The sequence below is a fragment of the Oryx dammah genome, unplaced genomic scaffold (assembly GCF_014754425.2).
Source record: "Oryx dammah isolate SB20612 unplaced genomic scaffold, SCBI_Odam_1.1 HiC_scaffold_4, whole genome shotgun sequence".
Classification (NCBI taxonomy): Eukaryota; Metazoa; Chordata; class Mammalia; order Artiodactyla; family Bovidae; genus Oryx; species Oryx dammah.
Window position 1 is genome coordinate 90095187 of NW_024070188.1, and position 14654 is coordinate 90109840.

The 14654-nt window shown below is 44.2% G+C and overlaps 2 protein-coding genes across 3 annotated transcripts in view; one reads left to right on the top strand and one right to left on the bottom strand.

The window, feature by feature from the left end:
- Positions 1 to 335: 335 nt before the first annotated feature.
- On the bottom strand, positions 336 to 13398 carry DYNLT2 (dynein light chain Tctex-type 2). Its single transcript, XM_040239156.1, has 4 exons — positions 13291 to 13398; positions 7129 to 7335; positions 2816 to 2974; positions 336 to 1693 (listed from the first exon to the last, which is right to left on the bottom strand). Exons 1-4 carry the CDS (start codon positions 13396 to 13398, stop codon positions 1583 to 1585), a joined length of 585 nt encoding a protein of 194 aa, XP_040095090.1. The 3' UTR covers positions 336 to 1582.
- A 138-nt stretch (positions 13399 to 13536) lies between these two features.
- Positions 13537 to 14654, top strand: part of ERMARD (ER membrane associated RNA degradation) — a 34971-nt gene continuing 33853 nt past the window's right edge. The window contains exon 1 of one of the 2 annotated variants that reach the window (XM_040239157.1): positions 13537 to 13958. In XM_040239157.1, the coding sequence (XP_040095091.1) occupies positions 13950 to 13958 (9 nt within the window). In that variant the 5' untranslated portion in view covers positions 13537 to 13949. The remainder of the gene's footprint in view (positions 13959 to 14654) is intronic. The other variant, XM_040239158.1, reaches the window with a different exon arrangement.

Below are 14654 nucleotides of genomic sequence, written 5' to 3' on the forward strand. Positions count from 1 at the left end.
CTCCGCGTCGCCATGTGCTTCAGGGAAGGTGAGCTCCAGCCGCACCCCAGGGAGTGAGCCATGACTGTGCCATGGGAGTGCGATTAAATCCTATCAAGGTAAACAACTGTGCATAGACGTCCCAGGGGAGAGCAGGAAGGCAGAGGCCTGGGAAGTGCAATTTTGCTCTGTTTAAGGACGACCGTGTTACAGTTTTTGGTTCTTGCAAAAAAAAAAAAACCCGCTGAGCAGACTAACAAATGGGCTGCACACTTGCGGGGTTTCAACCAGAGGGCGAGGCGGGAGTCAGGGAGTGTTACGCGTCTCAGCATCTTTCTTCCAAGCTCGGTAATTTCTTTTTTTTAGAGTAGTCAATAACAAGAATTTTATTTTGATTATTACAGTAGTTGTATTTTCTGTGAGATGTATGGTCACAGATACATCGAAAGCACTTTCATCTTGGACGCTGAAGCATGGTTAAGGCCTGAGAATTTCTGAGCCTGAGTTGATGGCCACTGTCGTATGATGTAGGGGTAATAATTTATAACTTGATTCTTACAAGTTGTTTTTTTTGAGAATATTTTCATTTTCTTTGAAAGAATATAGTTTTCTTTTAAAATCTTGGTCCACAGTTGTTATTTCTTAGGAGAATCACAAGCTCAAAAATGTCTAATTTGTGTAGCATACAGCTAGCGTTGGTAATAGCTTTCAAAAGAATGCATGCAATATATTAAGATAGCATACAAAATATACACCACTTCCTTTGGAAGTTTTCCAAAATCTATTGTAACACTCACTTAATTTGACATTGTACAAGGTTGTGTCCTGATTTCCCACAGCAAATTCTAATTTTCTCAAATCTAGCAAGAATGAAGGCAGGAGGAGAAGGGGACAGTAGAGGATGTGATGGTGGGGGGCGTGACCGGCTCACGGGATACGAGTCTGAGCAAACTCCAGGAGACGGTGAAGAGACAGGAGGCCTGGCGCACGCAGCCCATGGGGTCTCAAAGAGCCCGACGCGACTGACTGACTGAGCAGTGGAACGAGCGATGACCTCTCCATAATCCACTGTAAGCCTCCATACATATGACAAAGGCAGATCCATAGACTCCTTAGGCTTTGGGGCTGCTGCTGCTGCTGAGTCCCTTCAGTCGTGTCCGACTCTGTGCGACCCCATAGACGGCAGCCCACCAGGCTCCGCTGTCCTTGGGATTCTCCAGGCAAGAACACTGGAGTGGGTTGCTGTTTCCTTCTCCAATGCATGAAAGTGAAGTCGCTCAGTCGTGTCCGACTCTTAGCGACCCCATGGACTGCAGCCCACCAGGCTCCTCCATCCATGGGATTTTCCAGGCAAGAGTACTGGAGTGGGTTGCCATTGCCTTCTCCACTTTGGGGTAATACAATGTTAATAAATATGATAACTAGTAAGTATAAAGGTAAAAATCCAGCTTTTACTTGTTTGTTGTTAAAAGAATACAATTAAGCTTCAATTGGAGATACAAGAATATAGTTAATCAAAACTACCATGAAGTTCACAAGTCTATAAATTTCCATGTATTTTAGAAAAGTTTAGAAGTAAACACTCTTTGGTCCATGGAACAAGCTATTCACAGTAGAGAGCGAATACTAAGACCAACGCCACGTAAGTTTCAGCCTCATGCTTCGCGGAAACCCAGCTGTCCCACGCCACATCCCAGATCCATCTGCTGGCAATCTAGGATAGAAATGTTCAGAAGGCCCACTTCAGATCAGACATGTTAAAAGTAATTCTTTAATCTGTACAAGTTTGGTTTCTTCAGAAGTTGCATCACTCACTGTCTTGGGAGGTTTTATTTTAAAAGTAATTTGTCCAATTCTCCCTCTGCTGAAGACTCAGCAGTGATGCTTCCGGGGGCCATCTCTTGACTGGAGAGGGTAAGCTGTCTAGCACAGCGACCAAGCTGAGCCCGGCGTGTCCCGGGCAGAGCAGGAGGCGCACACAGTGTTTCTCTGCGTCACACTCCGTAGCAAGGCTTCGTTCTTCCCACCGTAGATTTTCTTGTCTTGAAATGAAATGGTACTGACCCTATAAGCAGGCTGTTAGAGAAATCCTAACTCCTTTGCTTCATGTATAAAGCCACACAAAATCTGACTTTTCTGTGGTGAGCGCCCCCATCAGGAGGTTGAGTCTGCTTTTCCACCCCATGGATATGAACTGACCTTGGGGCTCACTGCGCAGCTTCCGACAGAGGCCTGAGGAGCCTCCTCTCACCTCTGGATGCTGCGAGGAGCCCCGTGTAAGGACACCACTCCTCCTCTGGAGGACGATGGCTTTTGTGCAAGGGAACCAATGGTCACGACTGTGAGCAAGGCTGTCTGGGACCTCTGGGCCAGCTGCATCACAGATGGCCGAAACTACCACTTTCTTCTGGTGAGGCCAGAAGAAAGTCCACCCAGGCCATCCAGACTGAGCTGACCCACAGGACAATAGGCAAGCACATGACTGGTGTTGAGAGCTGCTCGCTTCTGGGGTGGGGCTGCCTAAACACACCCCAGTCTCTCTGGTTATCAGTTGAGCCCGTGTTGTCTTTGCACCCCATGTTTTCTCTGCTGGGACTTTCTGCCTGATCTTTAGCACCTCTGGTTCCTTCTTGTTGTTCAGGCATCAGAGGACAACCTCTCCTTCTTGAGACCACCCCAAGGGGCCGCCTGTCCACCGGGAAGCTCCCCATCCCCTAAGTGTGCAGGTGGGTGTGGCAGACTTCTCTCCTCCCTGGGAGCCTGGCGACTGTCCTGTGGGCGGCAGCCTTCCCTGGGGCCAAGTCCTCCCGCCATGCTCCCATGTGGAGGTACTTACATTGATTGCCTGACCCGTCTTTTGAATAAATAATACTTTTATAATGAACTTATAACGGTGGTACCCAAATTCTTTGACTGATGACAGTACGCGGTCTGCTAACTCAAGTGACAGATGAGAAAAGACTTTGTCGTCATATTTGACATCTTGAAGACTTTCCTTTAAAAAAATTAAAGATAATTTAATTTTCAAATTTTAAATAAACATTGAAGTAGAAAATGTGTCTAATTAATCTATGAAGCTTTTGGAAACATATCTCTAACCAAATGTTATTAAATGGTTGATATGCTTACCAATTTATTTCAATAACAATTTTGAAAAATATTTGGTTTTAAAATTATGTTCAATTGCTCTTCATTACGGAGAAGGCAATGGCACCCCACTGCAGCACTCTTGCCTGGAAAATCCCATGGACAGAGGAACCTGGTAGGCTACAGTCCATGGGGTCGCTAAGAGTCGGACATGACTGAGCGACTTCACTTTCACTCTTCGCTTTCATGCATTGGAGAAAGAAATGGCAACCCACTCCAGTGTTCTTGCCTGGAGAATCCCAGGGATGGCGGAGCCTGGTGGGCTGCCGTCTATGGGGTCACACAGAGTCAGACACAACTGAAGTGACGTAGCAGTAGCAGCTCTTCATTAGCAATCCTTAAGCTTAAGTTTTCCTTTACTAGATTACTCTGCCAAACATTTATTAGGGAGACACAAGATTTTTTTTTTTTTTTTCTGCTCGGCCTGTGGAATCTTAGCTCTCTGACCAGGAACTAAACTCACACCCTCTGCACTGGGAGCACGGAGTCTTAACCACTGAACCTCCACTGAAGCCCCTATCCCTGTCTTCTTGTCTCCCTCAGCTAAAGGCCACTTCTTTCTAATCCTGTCCCTGTGGCTGCTCACTTTACTGCTTTTTTCTGTGACCTCCAGAAGAGTAATCTGGAAGTCAAAGACTGCTCACCGTGTTTGTCACTGAATTAATATACAGCTGGGCGTGGGGAGACAGATGTGGGCCATGGAGCACTGCGTTTTTCTACAGACCACAGCGGACTTGGGCCAGCTGGCGGGCAGGTGGTGCCTGCCTTTGATTAACTGAGTCAGACCAATGACAAACTAACCAATGTTCCAGGTTCTGGTGATAACAAATGGATGCAGACCTGCTAATTTTACAGGCAAATAAAACCAAATAAATTACCCATTTTTTGGTTGTGCTTCCCTTCTAGAAGGCTTTTGGATCTGAACTGGGTCTAGAAGCATTTAGTTCCCTCAGGCATTTAGCTCAATCTTTTGGACACTTGGCAACATCCATTCTCTCTTCTCAGTTTGCCTAAGAGATCCCAGGCTTCATCTATTAATACATACATGTTCCATTTTAACAATTAATGAGTAGTTGCTATAGGAAGATACCTACAAGCTCCAGCAGTGCATATTATTTCTGGGTCTAGAATGGTGATAATGTTCCTTAGACACAAAGGAAAATCCCTAGCCTCACTGTGACCCCAGCCTTCCCGCTACAAATCCAATAAGCTGTTCCAAGCCCCTTATGCTCAATGCAGTCACATAAATGATCACACATAAACACAACTTGAAATCCTGCTCTACCCAATAAACGAGCTCAGTCACTGTCGTTGGGCCAAGGGAGAGACGCACCCAAATGCTTGCTGTTAGGCCACAGGGTTAATAATTATTGTATTGAGTTGAATTTATTTCCAAGCTATGAGCCATAATATAGTTTCTGAATATTCTTTGGTTATTATTACTTCAGTTTAGAAATGTATCCATGTCTACGGTGGTGGAGGGAGGTGGGGGAAATGGGTTTCCTAAATATTCTTCTCTATTAACATATTCATTTAAGAATTAACTCTGATACAATTCAGTTCAGTTCAGTCGCTCAGTCGTGTCCAACTCTTTGCGACCCCATGATTCGCAGCACGCCAGGCCTCCCTGTCCATCACCATCTCCCGGAGTTCACTCAGACTCACGTCCATCCAGTCAGTGATGCCATCCAGCCATCTCATCCTTGGTCGTCCCCTTCTCCTCCTGCCCCCAATCCCTCCCAGCATCAGAGTCTTTTCCAATGAGTCAGCTCTTCGCATGAGGTGGCCAAGGTACTGGAGCTTCAGCTTTAGCATCATTCCCTCCAAAGAAATCCCAGGGCTGATCTCCTTCAGAATGGACTGGTTGGATCTCCTTGCAGTCCAAGGGACCTTCAAGAGTCTTCTCCAACACCACAGTTCAAAAGCATCAGTTCTTCGGTGCTCAGCCTTCTTCACAGTCCAACTCTCACATCCATACAGGACCACAGGAAAAACCATAGCCTTGACTAGACGGAACTTAGTCGGCAAAGTAATGTCTCTGCTTTTGAATATTCTATCTAGGTTGGTCATAACTTTTCTTCCAAGGAGTAAGCATCTTTTAATTTCATGGCTGCAGTCACCATCTGCAGTGATTTGGGAGCCCCCAAAAATAAAGTCTGACACTGTTTCCACTGTTTCCCCATCTATTTCCCATGAAGTGATGGGACCAGATGCCATGATCTTCGTTTTCTGAATGTTGAGCTTTAAGCCAACTTTTCCACTCTCCACTTTCACTTTCATCAAGAGGCTTTTGAGTTCCTCTTCACTTTCTGCCATAAGGGTGGTGTCATCTGCATATCTGAGGTTATTGATATCTCTCCCGGCAATCTTGATTCCAGCTTGTGCTTCTTCCAGCCCAGCGTTTCTCATGATGTATTCTGCATAGAAGTTAAATAAGCAGGGTGACAATATACAGCCTTGACGTACTCCTCTTCCTATTTGGAACCAGTCTGTTGTTCCATGTCCAATTCTAACTGTTGCTTCCTGACCTGCATATAGGTTTCTCAAGAGGCAGGTCAGGTGGTCTGGTATTCCCATCTCTTTCAGAATTTTCCACAGTTTATTGTGATCCACACAAAGACTTTGGCATAGTCAATAAAGCAGAAATAGATGTTTTTCTGGAACTCTCTTGCTTTTTCCACGATCCAGCGGATGTTGGCAATTTGATCTCTGGTTCCTCTGCCTTTTCTAAAACTAGCTTGAACATCAGGGAGTTCACGGTTCACGTATTGCTGAAGCCTGGCTTGGTGAATTTTGAGCGTTACTTTACTAGCATGTGAGATGTGTGCAATTGTGCGGTAGTTTGAGCATTCTTTGGCATTGCCTTTCTTTGGGATTGGAACGAAAACTGACCTTTTCCAGTCCTGTGGCCACTGCTGAGTTTTCCACATTGCTGGCATATTGAGTACAGCACTTTCACAGCATCATCTTTCAGGATTTGAAATAGCTCAATTGGAATTCCATCACCTCCACTAGCTTTGTTTGTAGTGATGCTTCCTAAGGCCCAGGGGATGTAAATCAAGGAAATGGCCACCCACTGCAGTGTTCTTGCCTGGAGAATCCCATGGACAGAGGAGCCTGGCGAGCTATAGTCCATGGGGCTGCAAACAGTTGGACATGACTAAGCAACTAAGCACAATTTATACAAAAGAAATTAAATGTGTGTTTTCTTCCCAATAGCTAGCTTACATCAGTTGTTACTAAAGGAATGCATTTGCAAATTTGAGGTGGGGGAGGTAATGTTAAACTAGGAATACTCTTGGAGGGGGATTCGGGCAGAGTATAATCCCACAGAGGAAATCTGGTCGTCAGAAATCTCCTGGGTGCCTGATGCACAAAGGTGAAAAGGGGATTCAGCAAAGGTGTCCCCTTAAACATTCTGTAATTTGAAAGTTTTTAATTTGGCCCTTTATTAGGAAAGATGGTGAAGGGGATTCTTTCCATATGAATAATGTAGCCTTCAGACACAAACACTAGTGTAATTAATATTGGTATTAAAATTGAAGAAGCTTTGTTGGACTAGCCTGAAAACATGTGTCTGAGTTTCAAACAACTGTCTTAAATGAACTTCAGATTCCAGCTTGATTAATTAAGAAGAAAATCTACACATAAGTTGGGGATTGCCTGTTCTTAGGATGTTTAGTATAGTCATGAATCAGGTTTTCCCACATATTCAATATGGGTTTTATTTTTTACTCATTTCTTCAAATATGGGAGAAACACAGAACCTGCAGGATAAATAATTTATGGATAACTGTTAAGTGAAACACACAAAAAAATTCTTTTTGATTTAGCTTTAATCATAGCATCAACATGAAGATTATTCAGAATGACTACAAAGTACTTTCAGAGACAAGTGCTACAAAAAAATCAGTCAGAGTAACTATACTGCCATAAATCTTAACATGGTTTACTAAATCTCCCAAAGTAGGGTATTGCTATCACGTGAACCTGTCCACCTACCGTTAGTATCTGCTGCACTTTGGTTTCTACTGAATGAGCCTGGAATTTTTTCAATGGCTCCATTCTGTACGAATTAGCGAACTTCAGTTTTGCCAGGGCACTCTTCCATTCTTTGCCTAGATCAGCAATTGAGTCGTCGAACGGAGGCTCTATGTACTGCACATCATGAATTGATTCTCTCAGTCTTTCTCTTAAAATCTGTGCATACTGAAAGGAGGAGAGAGACAGAGAGAGATTACTATTTAAATTCCATAATGAAATTTCAGCTTTAAGGACCCTGGGGCAGTGGGACAGGGCTGACACAAAGCTCAGAAATCCATTATAACAGACTTCTATGATTATGTGGTTGCTCAGTCCTAGAGTCAATCCTATCAACTTGGACAAGGAAGAAAAAATATATAGGTATCATCTATCTATAAACACAAAAACACGCAATCACAAATCTGAATGCACAGATTTACAACATCCATGGAAGATGCAGAACTAGAAACAAGAGTGGCCTCTGAGAGGGCAACTGAGTGGCTAAAAGAGAGGTATGTATGGAAAACCGTTCACGTTCCCTACTCTGACACTGGGGCTGCCCTGGGGGCTCAGCGGGTAAAGCATCTGCCCACAATGCGGGAAACCCGGGCTCAATTCCTGGGCTGCGAAGATCCCCTGGAGAAGGCAACGGCAACCCACTCCAGTACCCTTGCTGGGAAAATCCCATGGACAGAGAAGTCTGGTAGGCTACAGTCCATGGGGGTCACAAAGAGTTGGACACGACTGAGCAATTAACACTCTTACTTCAGTTAAGAATGGGGGCTTCCCAGGTGGTGCTAGTGGTAAAGGACCTGCCTGCAGATGCAGGAAACGTGAGAGATGTGGGTTCGATCCCTGGGTTAGGAAGAGTCAGACACAACTGGAGTGACTTACATGCACACACAGTTAAGTACTCTATGCTCTGAAGTTACAGGGGTGAACTTCGTTATAACCACCAGCACTGTTTTACTTGTATTAACTCATAATAAAGAGAGTCTGCAGACGTGGAGTTTTCCTGCTGGTGCAAAAGGAAGTGATGTCACTCAGTCGTGTCCAACTCTTTGTGACATCACGGACTGTAGCCTGCCAGGCTCCTCCGTCCTTGAGACTTTCCAGGCAAGATACTGGAGTGGGTTGCCATTTCCTTCTCCAAAATAGTGGTAATTGCTACACAAATAAAATCATATGACCTGAGAAAACACACCATGAGGGTCTAATTTGGACTGAATAATTGGAGGAGTCTCTTCTGAAATAAAGTTTGGGCTGATGTCTAAAAGGAATGGGAAATAGGCAGGACAAAGTACTTAATATGTTTTGAGAATCAACATGTGTTTGGCATGTATGAATTATTTAGAGTGGGGAAAACAGTAGTAATAGAACAAGGTTTAAAAGGCATCATGTAGGACTAAGTACAATTTGAAAGGGAAGTTGAAGCTCACTCCTAGAACAATGAGGAACCACTGAAGGATTTGAACAGGCAAATGGAATTTATCCCAGGGATGCCTGTTTATTCCAGGAATGCAGGATGGCTCAGATGACCTCGATGCTGTGATGATCCACCTGGTGCCAGACATCCTAGAGTGCAAAGTGGGCCTTAGGATGCATGACTATGAACAAAGCTAGTGGAGGTGATGGAATTCCAGCCGAACTGTTTCAAATCCTAAAAGATGATGCTGTTCAAGGGCTACATTCGGAAAACTCGGCAGTGGCCACAGGACTGGAAAAGGTCAGTTTTCATCCCAATCCCAAAACAGGCAATGCCAAAGAATACTCAAACTACTGCACAACTGCACTCATTGTTACTTTGAGCAAAGTAACACTCAAAATTCTCCAAGCTAGGCTTCAACAATATGTGAACCAAGAACTTCAGATGTTCAAGCTGGATTTAGAAAAGGCAGAGGAACCAGAGATCAAATTGCCAACATCCGCTGGATCATTGAAAAAGCAAGAGAATTCCAGAAAAACATCTACTTCTGCTTCACTATGTTAAAGCCTTCGAATGTGTGAATCACAACAAACTAGAAAATTTTTCGAGAGATGGGAATATCAGACCACCTTACCTGCCTCCTAAGAAATATGTATGCAGGTCAAGAAGCAAGTTAGAACCAGACACAGAACAACAGACTGGCTCAAAACTAGGAAAGGATTATGTTAAGGCTGCACACTGTCACCCTGCTTATTTAACTTACATGCAGAGCACATCATACAAAATACTGGGCTGCATGAAGCACACGCTGGAATCAAGATTGCCGGGAGAAACAGCAATAACCTCAGATATGCAGATGACATCACCCTTATGGCAGAAAGCTAAGAGAAATTAAAGAGCCTCTTGATTAAAGTGAAAGAGGAGAGTGAAAAGCTGGCTTAAAACTCAACACTGAAAAAACTAAGATCATGGCACCCGGTCTCATCACTTCACAGCAAACAGACAGGGAAACAATGGAAACAGTGACAGAGTTTATTTTTGTGGGCTCCAAAATCATTGCAGATGGGGACTGCAGCCATGTAATTAAAAGATGCTTGCTCCTTGCCAGAAAACAAACCTAGATATCATATTAAAAAGCAAAGACATTACTTTGCTGACAAAGGTCCATCTAGTCAAAGCTATGGTTTTCCCAGTAGTCATGTATGGATATGAGAACTGGACCATAAAGAAAGCTGAGCAGTGAAGAAGTAATGCTTTTAAACTGTGGTGTTGTTGGAGAAGACTTGAGTCCCTTGGACTGCAAGGAGTTCAAACCAGTCAATCCTAAAGAAAATCAGTCCTGAATCTTTAGAACTGATGCTGAAGCTAAAGGTCTAATTAAAAGACACTTACTCCTTGGAAGGAAAGCTATGACCAACCTAGACAGCATATTAAAAAGCAGAGACATTTACTTTGTCAACAAAGGTCCATCTAATCAAGGCTATGGTTTTTCCAGTGGTCGTGTATGGATGTGACAGTTGGACTATACAGAGAGCTAAGCGCCGAAGAATTGATGCTTCTCAACTGTGGTGTTGGAGAAGACTCTTAAGAATCCCTTGGACTGCAAGATCAAACCAGTCCACCCTAAAGGAGATCAGTTCTGGGTGTTCATTTGAAGGACTGATGTTGAAGCTGAAACTACAATACATTGGCCACCTGATGCAAAGAACTGACTCATTTGAAAAGACCCTGAGGCTGGGAATTGAAGGCGGGAGGAGAAGGGGACAACAGAGGACGAAATGGTTGAATGGCATCACTGACTCAATGGACATGGGTTTGGGTGGACTCCGGGAGTTGGTGATGGACAGGGCGGCCTGGTGTGCGGCAGTTCATGGTGTCGCAGAGTCGGACTCAACTGAGCAACTGAACTGAACTGAAAGCTCTAATACTTTGGCCACCTGAGGCAAAGAACTGACTCACTGGGAAAGACTCTGATGCTGGGAGAGATTGAAGGCAGGAGAAGGGGATGACAGAGGATGAGATGGTTGGATGGCATTACCAACTTGATGGACATGAGTTTGAGCAAGCTCCAGGAGCTGGTGATGGACAAGAAGCCTGGGGTGCTGCAGTCCATGGGGTTGTAGTCGGACAGGACTGAGCGACTGAACTGACTGAAGGATGGCTCAACATCAGCAAAGCAAAGTGATGCAGAAAAAGCTTTGACAAAAGTTAATGCCCACTTATGATTAAAGAAAAAAAAAAACACAACTCTGAACAAAGTGGTTATATAGGGACTATACCACAGCATAATAAAGGCTCCATCTCTACATCAAAAGCCTACAGCCAACAGCATACTCATAAAAATACTCACATATTATTTTTTTAAGTACTGTTGAATTCAGTTTGCAAATATTTTATTGGGGATTTTTCTATCTATGTTCGTCGGGAACACTGGCCTATCATTTTCTTATGGTAAACTTGGCTGGTTTTGTATTAGGGTAATGCTGGCCTTGAAAATTAGTTTGGAAGTATTCCTTTTTCTTCTATTTTTTGGAAGAGTTTGATAAGGACTGGAATTAATTCTTTTAATATTTGTAGACCCCACCAGTGAGGCCATCTGGTCCTAGTGTTTTGTTTAAGGGAGGTTTTTGATTACTGATTCCATCTCCTCACTAGTAATCAATCTGTGAATTCAGATTCTTTTTCTTCATGATTCAGTCTTGGAAGTTGTATGTTACTAGGAATTTATCCATTTCTTCTAGGCTGCCCGAATAATTGGCACAGTGATTTCTTACCATCTTTTGTATTTCTGTTATATCAATTTTAATTTGTTCTCTTTAATTTCTAATTTTATTTACTTGAGTTTTCTCTAAAGTCTTGGTCAATTAGTCCCCTCTCCTCATCAGGGACTACAAAGATAATAAAAGTTTTGCCTCAAATTTTCCCATAGATCACTGATGTCTAGTTTTTTTGTTTTTTTTTTTTTGGTTTTCTACTGCCATCTCTAATTCACTAATACTGTTCTACAGTGTCAAATCTGCTGTTGATTCCACTCAGTGTATTTTACATTTTTAACATTATATTAAGATTTTCAAATGTATATAGACAAGTGAGACTAATCAAGTTTTCAATTATCAGTAATTTAAGATTTTGGAATTGTTGGTTGCAAGCAACAGGAACGGATTCTTGTTAACTACATACATAACTAATTGGAAAGACATGACGTAGCTCACAGAATGGAAGAGAAGGCTAAAGAACTAGGCACTTCAGGCACTTCACTATGCCACTTCAATTTAAATTAATCTCGATCATTTTCCTGAATTATTCCAGGGAGAGTTCATCTAAGCCTAGTTTTGGTCTCATCATAAGGATAAAGTTAAGGAGGGTGAATGACAGTCCCACCAAAACTCTAATGGGGAATGAGTTCATTCTCCAAAGGAAAACTGAGGTGCTACTATGAAAGAAAATAAATGGGCACAGGAGAGAGAAAATCAAAAGATACTTATAATGATTAAATTGTGTGTCCTAATTTTTCTTATGCTCAGGATCATGAGAGTTATCAGCTACCTAAAAGTAAGGAATGACAATTAGTAACTCATTGTTCTCAGGCACACTTAATGAGCATTTGTGAAGTCTTTTCTGAGTCACTTTCCATTTACCCCTCATTTCAAATTTCTGACCTGTAAAAGCTCAGACTTTAGAGACAGCTATAATTAATCACATTCATCATCAAATAAGAAAGAACTGCCGTGTCCATGTCCCCTTTTCCCCAGATTCTGGCATGTACCCCAAATGTCGTCCCCTCCTTTTGGATGCAAAGTTACCTTTTAAGACTTCAGATCTTTAGTAGACAGTAAGTTTATAAAGGGCAGCTTAAAATAGAAATGGTTTTCATTACTGCAGGTGACCTATGGTTACTCAGACTTATATACAATATGGTTTCTGGGAGCATCAGTTTTAAGTCCAACACATTAAGCAGTCAGCCTTGCTGTGCTCTCAGTTCTGTGAACGTGCCCTTCTTACTTTTTCTCCTTTTGTTTCCGTTTCCTCTAAAACGTAGACAGCAAACAGCAGTCATTAGAACCTGAAATGTTACCAAGACTTTTTGGGGGGGTGGGGGTGGGGAGGGAATCAAGATCTTCAAAAATTCTCTCTCCTCCATCCTGTTTCATTAAGTAGGTATGAAAACAGTTACAGACAAGTGGACCAGAAGTCCCAGCTCTATTACTACAATTCTGTACCCTTGGACAAATTATTTTCTCTCTTAAAAGTCTCAATAAAATATGGAGTATTGATCACTAACGGTTTCCAGATTACGGTCACATGGGAATCTGGTGCTATACCAGCAATAAAACTGAATGACATTATCCATTAATTTCAGATAGTAAGTTAATGGGCAAAACTACTTTCAATTTAACGTTCTCTTTTTTATGTTCTTCAAATAACGAGACTGCTGCTGTTAACAAAAACTCAAAACCTCTCATTGGTCTGCTTGGTATGTGCAAACATTCTTGTTTTAAGGCACACACACACTGGCCCCCTGGTTTGAGTAATGACATCAAACACACTAAAATTACGCATTTCTGGAAAAAGCTCCTCTCGGGAAACCTGAGCTGAGTAAATCTGAAGAGAACTGAAGCAGCTGCTTTGGTCCCAGCAGTGCTCCAGGGCCTACACCACAAAGGCGGGAGAGCCCTGCAGCCCGAGGGCGGCCCGTGCCCCGTCTCCGCACTCACTGCCTCCTTCTCGAACATGCTAGGCCTCCTCTCTTTGCGAGCCATCACCGACGGCTGCTGAGGGGCCTGCACTGTGGGCGCCTTCGCGCCCCGACCCCGCTTCTCCATCGCGCCGGCACTCCGGGCCGCCTTCACCGCCGCCCCAACGCCTCCTCGGCTTTCAGCGCGAGAGCCCGTCTCGCGCGTGCGTCGCGCCAGCCGGAAGTGCGCCTCGGGGAGGGGGCGTGGCGTGCGCGCGTCATCTCTCGGCGTCGCGCCCGGGACCCGGAAGTCATGGAGGTAGCGTCCGGGTAGCGGCTTTTGCAGGGCGCACCTGAGTTCGTCCATCAGGCTGCGACGCGGGAAGCACCGTCTTGACTGCAGCCGGCGCGGCGGCGGAGGAGGGCGGGCCGTGCTGGACCCCCCTTCCGCCCTCGTGCTCCCTGGCGTCGCCGACCCCGCGTTCGGTGGCTCAGGTCCCGGCTGAAGTCTGCGAGGACGTGGCGTGGGGACCGAGCCTGCGCCCTGCGCGCGAGGGGAAGCTCTGCGGCCGCCGCCGCGAAGTGCAGGAGCTGTTCCCGGGACCGCGGGCGGGCACGCGCAGCGCGCCGTGGCTTTTAGCCTTTGTTCTGACTGGCCTTCGCCCCTGAAGGAAGTGTCCTCTAGGTGGTTCCTTAGCGATGTGGGAAGTATGTGTGGTGATCTGGCCTCTGGTTCGCACTTGCAAATTAGAATTGTAGTTGACATCTTTAGGCCACTTTGATAACGTAAAACTGAATCAAAGGGTCTCATTAGCTGGCTGCCTCAGTGGGGTTGCCTCACAATAAAGATTTTACTTTCCTCTCTCAGGGATTTCAGTGTTAATCGATCATCTGTGAGCAGTTTTTAGCACTAGCTGCTACTTGTTGAGTGCTGAGTACTGTGTGCCGGGTGCTTTTCAAGTATTATCACTGATTACTGCAGCTGTAGAAGGTGGTCATGTTTTGCCCCGTTTTACACTTAAAAGTTTCAGGTATGTTAACGTTTCAAAGGCAAGAAGTGGAAAAGAGTCTGAGGAATTCAAATTCAGATCATTCTAGCTCTCAAGCAAAACTCATTCGCACTATCCCATGCTGCTCTGGGCAAGACACTGAAGTACCAAAGATGACACGGAGGGGTGCACACACACACGAATGCAGGCTTTGAGGCTTCTAGTGGGAGGACAGGCACGTCCCTGAGTGTAACACGCAGAAGAGATATTTATTGTCTTGAGTGGCAGTTAAAGCATTGCAGCATTTATTATTTGTTGATTTGAGGTTGGATTTTATTTCTTGATTAACAGCAGGGTCTCCTCTTGTCTAAGAGAGTATGAGCTTAAAAAGTTAACCTAGAAGCCAACTTCTAGA